Below are 10,987 nucleotides of genomic sequence, written 5' to 3' on the forward strand. Positions count from 1 at the left end.
CCCCCACATTAGGGCTGCTAAGTATTTAAAAAAGAAATTACTAAATAATACTAAGGTTGCTTACTTTTTTGTTCTCTTAAAGATGTTGCAAATGCTGCTTCTGACCTGTATTGCCAAAATGTATATCAGAAACTTCTTGTTGAAGCCAAGAGGAAGCTCGGGGAGATTCTATCTGCTTTTGAGTTTTTGGATAACTTAGCAATGGATTTGGTAAGCTTGCATGCTGTTTTATCTTTCTATTTTCTTTGTCTATGGACATGTGTTTCATGTTGTTCTTTGTTCCTGTCAGTTGCCATTGCTGGTTTAACTTATCCTCTTTTACGGTTAGAATTTAAAGGTCTTGCTGATTTCTTTTCATGTAGTAGGTCCTAAATCATTTGGAAGGCGTTCGGAATCCATTACCTCCCTTCCTGCACAACTTTTATGTCTTGATTGAAACAACAGGCAGTCATGAATCTTATGATAGGTAACCTCCTTTTATTATTATTATTTTTTCATTTTTTTAAATTTTCTATCTACAATATACCATCTTATGAATTATAATCCTTGACGCTTTTGTTTATGAATTTTTTTTTCCATACAAATAAATTCATCTTTTCTTCTTAAATCCCTTTGTATTGCTAAGATTTTACCCCTTTTGTTTGGAAATCTCTAGAGAAAAGCTTGAAGCCTTCCTCCTCCATGCAATGGAAGTTGGCTTGATCTCTGATGGGGCTCTAGCACAAGACATTAACCAAGCATCATCATTTTGGCATATACGTGAGGTATCTTTCACCTTTAGGTTCTCATTAGTGGCTTTCCCGTTCTCTTTCTAAAGAAAAAAACGAGGAAGAAATTCTGATTTTTCTTATTCAGAATGAGAAAAAATTACAGGGATTAAATACACGTACAAGCCAGCAAATGCCACCTAATTGCTGCCTCTATTCTCGGTAATTACAGCCTAATTTACCGAGATTATTCCTCTACTAAACTAGGGGGGAAAAAATCAGAGAGAAATCAGTTAGTATCCTACCCAAATCTCATTATTACAATAAGTAGCAAATTAAGGAAACAAACTAGGAAACAACTTATCAGAATTCCTAAAACCTAGGACTAACTTTATTCAAAATTTCAACACTCCCCCTCAAGTTGGATTGTATATGTTGATCATGCCCAGCTTGTTGGTCAGAACATCAAAGTTAGTCCTAGAGCTTTGGTAAGAATATCTGCAGTTTGAGAGCTTGTTGGTTTATAGATCAGTTGAACTATCTCCTTTTCTATTTTTTCGGAGATGAAGTGACGATCTATCTCGATGTGCTTTATCCTGTTATGGTGAACTAGATTCTTTGCGATACTTATGGTGGCCTGATTATCACAACACAACGTTAGGGGCTTCTCAACTGGCAAGTCTAATTCTTCAAGTAATCTTCTTAACCACATTCCTTCGCAAATCCCAAGTGCCAATGCTCTGAACTCTGCTTCTGCACTACTTCTTGAAACTACACATTGCTTCTTGCTTCTCTACGTCACAAGGTTTCCCCACACGTAAGCACAATAACCTAACATGGATCTTCGATCAGTAACTTCTCCAGCCCAATCAGCGTCCGAGTATACGTTTACTTCTTTACTTGGATACTTTTTGTAGAACAAACCTCTCCCTAGTGTCATTTTGAGGTACCTCAGAATTCGGTTGACAGCTTCCATATGCTCTTCAATTGAACTGTTCATGTATTAGCTTACTACACTAATAGAAAAACTAATGTCTGGTCGAGTGTGTGAGAGGTAAATAAGCTTCCCACGAGACGTTGGTGGTACCAATCTTCTTTGTCAAGTCCATGGGAGTATCTGCTTGTTTACGTATGAGGATTCCGGTTTCTTGCAGTAGATCTAGAATGTATTTGCTTTGAGACACAAATATACCGTGTTGTAACCGTGCCACTTCCATACCTAGGAAGTATTTTAGATATCCTAGGTCCTTGACTTCGAACTCCTTTGCTAGGAACGTTCTTAATTTGATTAGTTCCTCTTTGAAGTCACCTGTCAATATAATGTCATCTCCATACACAAGCTTTTCTCCCGTTAGGTGAATGTTTGATAAAGAGAGTATGATCCGCTTGACACTGGGTGTAACCACACTTGGTCATTGACTTCGTGAATCTGCCAAACCAAGCTCAAAGGAACTGTTTAAGTCCATAAAGGGACTTTCTGAGTCTCCAAACCCTATTTGTAGTGACATGGTTTTCAAAGCCTGGTGGAACTTCCATGTTCACTTCCTCCTTTAAGTCCCCATTGAGAAATGCGTTCTTGATGTCAAGTTGGTGAAGGGGTTAGTCCAAGTTTGCTGCCAATGAGAGAAGAACTCGAATTGTGTTGAGTTTAGCAACCAGGGCAAATGTCTCTTGGTAGTCAATTCCATAATATTGAGTGTAGCCCTTAGCAACAAGTCGGGCCTTGAATCTATCCACGCTCCCATCTGCCTTATGTTTGATGGTGAAAATCCATTTTCACCCAACTAGTCTTTCCCCTTTTGGGAGCTCTGAAACTTCCCATGTTCCATTCTTTTCTAGGGCTTAGATCTCTTCCAACACTGCTTTCTTCCATTCAGAGACTTTGAGTGCTTATTGTCTACTGCTCGGGATCTGTATTGTATCGAGTGACAAATGCTCAATATCCAGGAGATAAACCTTTGTAGGAAATGAAATTGTAAATTGGATGCTTAGTGCATGATCTCACTCCTTTTCTCAGTGCAATGGGCCAATGTAGATCATCATTATTTAAATTGTTAGTGACAGTCTCACCTGATGGAATTTCACTCGACCTGTGATTCAGTTTGGGCTCTTGGTGTTGCTCTAGGCGTGTTGATTGCTCTGCCTCCTTGTCATCTAGCACAGATTCTATGGCTGAGAGAGTGGAGATGAAATTTGTGTGGGCCGAATGAGTGGAGATGAGGAGGTTTGTGGACCGAGACTGGAAGTTTGTGTGGGCGGAAGGAGTAGAGATGAGGAAGTTTGTGGACCCGGGCTGGATTGATTTTGACTTTTGGTGGTGGATTGACTTTGACCCTCGGTGGTAAGGTTTATTGGATCAATTTGGTTGGAGATTAATTCTGGAGCAGCCTCGACTACCATTTTTGGAACAGACTTGACTAGTTGGAGAGGTGAGGACTGATGTTCACTATTCCCAATTTCCCAAATTGAAATTCTTGTGGACTCTCCCCCGGAATTGCAGGTTTGGGGTAGTAAGATTGATGTTCAAAAAAGGTTATATCCATGGAGTTATATACTCGAAAATAAGAGAGAAATATTTGAGTGAAAAATTATTTCATTGATACGAAGAAGAATTTATACGTACACTACTTATAGAATACAAAAGGCACAAGGATATGAATGAAAAAATATTGTATAGCTATCTTTCCTACTTTACACAGTTGACTAATCCTATAATTAATCATAAAATACAGCTAGACAATCCCCGGAGATCAGCAATCAATTACAGCTGAATATTTTCTTTTTCAACACTCCCTTTCAAGCTGGTTTAAAGATATCTTCCATTGCCAGCTTGCCCGTTAGTTTCTCAAATTGTTTCTTAGACAGTCCTTTTGTAAAAGTATCTGCAACCTGTTCATCGTTGGTATATATGTTATGCAAATCTGTCTGTTTTCTATCTTTTCCTTGATGAAGTGTTTGTCAACTTCAACATGCTTGGTTCTATCATGAAGAACAAGATTATGTGCTATATAGATTGCTGCTTTGTTATCACAGTATGCCTTTATTGGACAGGAACTTGAAATTCTTAGTTCGTCTAAGATTCTTTTAGCCCACAAAACCTCACAAATATCATGAGCTACTGACCTAAACTCCGCTTCAGCACTGCTTCTTGCCACCAAATGCTGTTTTTTACTACGCCAAGTAACTGGATTTCCTCCAATAGAGGTACAATAGCCTGAGGTCGACCTTCTATTGTTTATACTCCTAGCCCAATATGCATCTGTATATACTTCAATTTGTAGGTGACCGTGTTTTTCATACAAAAGGCCTTTCCGAGGTGATCCCTTTAAGTACTTCTGTACATTGCCTTGAAGTGGTCTGGACCTGGTGAGTGCATAAATTGGCTAACCATGCTTACTGTGAAGGCTATATCTGGGCGAGTATGTGACATATAAATAAGCTTACCAACCAGCCTTTGAAACTGTTCCCTGTTATTCACATCTTCTATTGGTGTTTTTGCTGCCTTGCCACCGAGTAGACGTGTCTCTCCAAGAAGATCATGCACATATTTCTGTTGAGAAACAAATATGCCCTTTTTCGAACTAGCAAACTCCATTCCAAAGAAATACTTTAAGGCTCCCAAGTCCTTGATCTCAAAATCATCTGCAAGAACTCTCTTGAGTTTTTTGAGCTCATCACTATCATCACTTGTTAATATTATATCATCAACATAAATAATCAAAATAGTAGTCTTTCCTTCTTTTGAGCGTTTATCGAACAAAGTATGATCTGCCTGACTTTGTGTATATCCATGGCCTTTTACAGCTTTCCCAAATCGCTCAAACCATGCATTGGGAGATTGTTTGAGACCATATAGGGATTTTCTTACTCTACACACTTTCCCTGAACGAAGGCGTTCTTCAAAGCCAGGAGGTAGATTCATGAAGACTTTCTCTTCCAAATCTCCATTTAAGAATGCATTTTTTACATCCTGTCGGTGCTGGTGTAAGGGCCAGTCACTAAGGAAAGTAAGACACATGTTGAATTAATTTTTGCAACTGGAGCAAACGTCTCCGGGTAATCAATACCATGTTTGCTGCTAATTGCACTTTGTACCTTTCTACACTCCCATAAGCTCTACACTTAACTGTAAACACCCATTTCCAACCTATTGTTTTCTTCTCCCTTGGTAAGTTAACTATCTCCCAAGTCACATTTTTTTTTTTTTTTTTCAGAGCATTCATCTCTTCTAAAATTGATGCTTTCCAATCCGGATTATCTAAGGCTTCCTGAATGGTTCTCGGGATAAACAGGTGGGAAATTTTTTACGTAAAAATGGTAAAGACACATTTAGCTATGGGATGTTGTTAGGATTCTAAGTAGTTCTCAGGAATTTACACCATTTGGAATGAACAGATGCCAAAATATAGAAGAAATGAACCAGAGGAAATGGTTCTGGTTACTTTACTAATGAAAACAAATAGAATACAGGATAAGAGGAGAATTCGAGGACCCTTAACCTCCGGGAATAGCTAAACCCAAACAAGAAATCTCGATACCTTTCCCTTACCCCCAGCTAGGCTATTTATTCTCTTTGCTCGTAACTAACTCCTCCCCCTCCCTAACTGATCGCTACCCCCTCGACCTTCCCCATACCAAAACCGAATACCCCAACTGAATTCCTCATCCCCATGCTCAATGTTACCCCAAATTACCAGCCTGCCCTGTTTGTCTTTCTTCCCTCTTCTAGCATATACAAACTTAAGAGGCGGGGACCTATCAATCCCCTCCCCCCCCCCCCCCCCGAGGACAACCTTGTTCCCAAGTGGCATTCGAAGAGGGCAAACCGTCCCAATGCACCAAGACTTCAGACACGCGACGACCCCCCACGGTGATGGTGCACGAATCCAAAACAGCGGCTAGCTGGACGAGGAGCTCAAGGTCGCCGATCAACTGCGCAGGGAGTGGCTGGCCCTTGTAGTGCTGACCTCGAAAGAGCTTTAGCTGGGATTCATGGAAGACCGAATGTATCTTGGCAGAAGGTGGCAAGTCAAGGCGGTAAGCAACCGACCCAATTTTCTCCAACACTGCGAAAGGTCCGTAGAAGCGCGTAGGGGTGTAAATCGGCCGGGTAGGGTAGGGTTGAGCCGAAAAATTGAGCCTACTCGACCAGTGCGGGTTGAGAAAATTTTGGGCCGCGACACTCTCTTAAATCTACAAACCCGCAACCTTTCGAGTGACCTCGGGTAGGGTCGGGTTACTCGGGTTGGTGAAAACCAATTTTAATCTATGACTTCATCATAGATTGAAAGCAGATAACTAATCTATGCAAAACCAATTTTAATCTATGCAAAACCATAAACGGCCACAAAATGAAATGAGATAACTAATATAAAAACAACTAGAATATTTCAATTAGATTGGTACCCTTCTAACATGCAAAATAGTCCATATAAAATAAACAGTTTAATCCAGAATAAATAATCCATATAAAGATAAACAGTCCATATAAAAATAATTGTAAAATAGGATATGAAATAAAAGTTAGTCCACTCCAAACTGTTTAATCAAGAATAATAGCATCTTCATTCCCAATTTGCCCCTCATGTGTTGCAACAGAATTTGACAAATCTTGAGAAGAAAACATAACAAAAAAATCATCAGAATCAAGTTTAGAATAACAAAATAAACAACAAGGAGATGAAATAAAATTAAAAAAAAAAAGTAAAATGTAAAAAGATTACCTGACTCAATATCTTCATATTCATTAAATTCTTCCAAGTCAATAAGGTTGATGTGCTCACGACTACGCAGCCAATTTTGTGTACAAATCAATGCCTCCACCATCTTGGGGCTCAATGAACTTCTATGTGAACCTTCATACTACTGGTACCGTGTCTCCTACTATCACACGCATATGTTGCCCCATAATAAATACACTTACACCTAGGCTCATTTGGATCCCCACCCTCTATGATTTTGAAATAATCCCAAACAGGAGACCTTTTTTGTGAATTCTTCATCTTTTTACTGTCTCCCTCCTCTTTTTTGTTTTCAATTTTAGTGCCCAAATTAAGTATAGAGGTAGGGCTGGGTGTGGGAGTGGGTAAGGTAATGGGCTCTTTAGGCATAGAGACACTTTCTGTTTCAGCAGAGGACTTGCAAGTGCTTTTAGAAGTTTTTGTCGGGTGGAGGATAAATTTTTCCATCTAGCACGCAAATGTTGCTAAAAAATAGATAACATATCACATTTTCAACGTCTAATGAAAAGCCAACATATCACATATAAAAAGCCAATAATCTAACGAATAAGAATATGCATACACACATACTTTGTTCGGTTTGCAAGCGATGAAATGAAAAATTCTAGTGGCCATATTGTAATATGATCTCTGCTTATTGTAATTCTAACTTCATTAATTTCAAAAATCACGGGTAAACATGAAGAGGACAAGGGAGTCCTCATAAACGCAAAACAAAGGAAACAAAATGTCAGCCTATCTTCCAAAAACTTACAAGACCTTACAAAAACAAATCTCATCCCCTAAGTTTATATATATAATGCTACACAAAGTTTAATACTTTCCCAAACATCCACACTATCTTCCTTAGTATAATTAAAAATCTTTTTCCTCTCAATCCACAGAGAACCACATGGGATTCTTCCAAATTAACTACAAGAAGAAATAAAAAAAATAAAAGGTTCAACATGTTTTATAGGACTTCTTGTTCTTCTTCTGCCTTTCGTATCTTCTGTTCTTATAAATACAATGTTCTCTTACAAAAAGTATTGAAGAAATACAATGTTCTCACACATTGAAGAAAGCAGGCAACACATGGCAAAGTCAAGAAAGTTATTCTAACCTGTCTGTTTTCAATTGCTCACTCTTCTTCTTGAATTCCAAACGAGAAACCAAAGTCTTCAAAGTCTTCACTCTTCTTCCTCGGCTGGTGTTGCCTAAAATTGTGAATCTAGAATCTCGCAAGTGCACGAGTCAACAAGTAGTAAAATGATGAATAATCAAGTATTGTTCCACATGGATTGAGTGTTTTTGAAATCAAATTGCTAAGTTAATTCTATTCAAGTTTTAAGAAGAAAACTAGAGTTGATTTTAAGATGTTAAAACTTAATAATAATCTGACTGTAAGAAAAATGAACAACAAAGATAAAATTAATTAATAACAAAATGTGCAAATAAAATTGGCCAAAGTCATTGTGCGTGGCTCACAATTGCCAAACTGTCTCCTATCAATGCTGCACGATGCTGCAGCAACGGACGGCAACGAAACTTCTTGTTAACCAGATTTACTACAGTAGGGATTTTCCAATCCTCTGTCTACTGATCTTAAAGCTAAATCCTACAAATCCCTTTGCAAATCTAGACTCTAAAATCAGAGAATGAAGCTCTAAATCATATGGTTGTGTAAGACACAATATATTCCTATATCATGTGAATCAAAAATCTAAAACAAGATCTAAGAATTTGCACTATTCAAGCTGTGTCCACTCAACTAAATTTTCACAGATCTAATCAAAGCTATACTCCCCTCTTATGATTTTTCAATCACAGTTAAGGCACAAATTCAGCTCACTTGAATAAACAAAAAAATAATCATCAGATCCATTCAACATCAACTAACATTTCAATATTTAACAACTCAACAATCTCGGCCAACAAATCATAATCTCATAGAGTTATATATGGATTCGAGTTCAGATTTATAGAGGAACGTAAATATTCTTCAACAAAGTAAAACAGAGTAATGAGAGTAAGAAAAACTAAGGTGAAGAGAGGAGAATCAGAATCCCCATTTTTCAAGGTTTCTTCTAAACGCGTCCTTCATCAGCAATGGACCTTCCTTTACGTTCAACACCCTGTGACGTTTCCTTGTTCTTCTTTCCAGTACCGGAGCTGGTACTTGATCAGAGAAATGGAGGTGGTTTTCTTTTCCAAGTTCAGCCGCCTCTACGTTACAAAATAAGACCAAGGACACCTTCTTTCTTCTCAGCTGCAGGTACTTATTGTACCCTAATTCCACGTGGCAGCACATGAGAAAGCCTCCAATGAGTGGCTCAATCAGCACCCTTCACGGACAAAATCAGCCCATTAACCAGTTCAGGTCCAGCTGTCAGCAAAACACACGTCTGGCCCAGCTTGTCTTGCTGTAGCAATGCACAGCAATGCTGACTAGGATTCCTTCATACTCCAAAAACGAAAAGCAGCTCAAAGCTCCAAACGACCACGTTTTCTTAAAGCTGAGATTAACCACAAAGTGCACATGAATTAGCTCTTTTTAAATGCTAATCACAAGGGAGAGAATTTATGAAACACAAATAACTAAAAACAATTAACAAGACAAAATATAGGAGAAAACTAATACTAATTACCCTCTAGGTAATAATTTAAGCTTGGAAAATGCTCAATTAACTTTATTTTCATAGAGTTATCAGCTGGAAACAAATAAGCAGAAACGAAAAGATTCCACTCACGAGCAGAAACAAAACCAGACAATCAAAAACAGAAAAAAAAGTAGAAACCAGCACAAAGTAATAAATTTCAACAAAAAGATTCAAATTTCACAAACCCATTTCTGTTTGGTTTGCTCTGATTCAAAAAAAAAAAAAAAAGAAAAAACTTGAAGAAGAAGAGGAACTTACGATGAACGGTGAGGAACGGCGAGTGTGAGCTGTGAGGAACGACAACGAACGGTGAGAGACTGAGAAGAAAAAGAGGAACGGAGAATGAGGAACGGAGAATGAGGACTAGAGGAGAATGCGAGTAATTTAGGAATGATGGATTTAGGGTGAAGGAGGAGGCGAGGCGAGCTGTCGAGGCGTGCGTGGGGTAGGGGTGTAAATCGGCCGGGTAGGGTAGGGTTGAGCCGAAAAAATAAGCCTACCCGACTAGTTCGGGTTGAGAAAATTTTGAGCCGCGACACTCTCTTAAATCTACAAACCCGCGACGTTTCGGGTGACCTCGGGTAGGGTAGGGTTACTCGGGTTGGTGAAAGCAGATAACTAATAAAAAAACAACTACAATATTACAATTAGATTGGTACCCTTCTAACATGCAAAATAGTCCATATAAAATAAACAGTTTAATCCAGAATAAATAAACCATATAAAGATAAACAGTCCATATAAAAATAGTCGCAAAATAGGACATGAAATAAAAGTTAGTCCACTCCAAACTCTTTAATCCAGAATAATAACATCTTCATTCCCAACTTGCCCTTCATGTGTTGCAACAGAAGTTGACAAATCTTGAGAAGAAAACATAACAAAAAAAATCATCAGAATCAAGTTTAGAACAACAAAATAAACAACAAGAAGATGAAATAAAAAAAAAAAAAGAGTAAAACGTAAAAAGATTACCTGACTCAATATCTTCATATTCATTAAATTCTTCCATGTCAATAAGGTTGATGTGCTCACGACTACGCAGCCAGTTTTGTGTACAAATCAATGCCTCCACCATCTTGGGGCTCAATGAACTCCTAAAGGGATCGAGGATGCGGCCTCCGGTACTAAAAGCAAATTCTGAGGCTACCGTTGAAACAGAGATGGCAAGAATGTCTCTTGCAACTAGTGACAGAATCTTGTAATTAGTTGCATTATTCTTCCACCATTCTAAAACATCAAAATTTGTCCGAGTTGGATCCTGCATAGGGTCTGTCAAGTATCTGTCCACATCATTTTTGTACTCATTCACATTCTTCTCCTTCATTTTCTTAAAAAAAGAGCTCCACAAACACCCTTTTCCTTCTGGAGTCGTTTTTGCCTCTGTTGTACTTGTTGTTGCCGCCTCCCCACTACTTGCATTAGCCACAGATTCACCTTTGTCCCCACTATAAACCTCATGCAGCCGGTACATAGTATCCTTCACATACTTTGATAATTTTTCAGAAATGGAAGAATCATACACCATAGAGAAACAATATGTCAAATAATCCATTTTGTACCTAGGATCAAGTACAACAGCCACAAAGAGAAGACAATTTATATTCTCAACACTCCCCCAATACTTATCATACTTCTTTTTCATACTCACAGCCATGGATGAAAGCATTGAATCATCTTGTTTGCTTAATTCAGATAGTTGATTTTGCATCTCACACAGCTCATGAAAGTAAGAATTTGAAGTGACATTCAAAGTGGCACTAAACTTCAAAGTTATATCATAAAAAGTCTTCAGAAATTTCACAAACACCTTAACATTCTTCCAATCATCATCAAGTGGCGGCCCAATCTTCCGCTTCCCCCCCTCATCTTCCCGAAAATAAGACACAAACTTGTCATC

At 38.3% G+C, this 10,987-nt stretch overlaps 1 protein-coding gene across 1 annotated transcript in view; it reads left to right on the forward strand.

Moving 5' to 3' along the window:
• LOC21396423 (D-2-hydroxyglutarate dehydrogenase, mitochondrial) overlaps positions 1-10,987 on the forward strand; it is a 24,988-nt gene that overhangs the window by 2,968 nt on the left and 11,033 nt on the right. The window contains exons 9-11 of the mRNA XM_024174427.1: positions 130-210; positions 366-466; positions 656-764. Of these exons, the coding sequence (XP_024030195.1) occupies positions 130-210; positions 366-466; positions 656-764 (291 nt within the window). The remainder of the gene's footprint in view (positions 1-129; positions 211-365; positions 467-655; positions 765-10,987) is intronic.

The sequence above is a fragment of the Morus notabilis genome, unplaced genomic scaffold, assembly GCF_000414095.1.
Source record: "Morus notabilis unplaced genomic scaffold, ASM41409v2 Scaffold720, whole genome shotgun sequence".
In the NCBI taxonomy this organism is placed as follows: domain Eukaryota; kingdom Viridiplantae; phylum Streptophyta; class Magnoliopsida; order Rosales; family Moraceae; genus Morus; species Morus notabilis.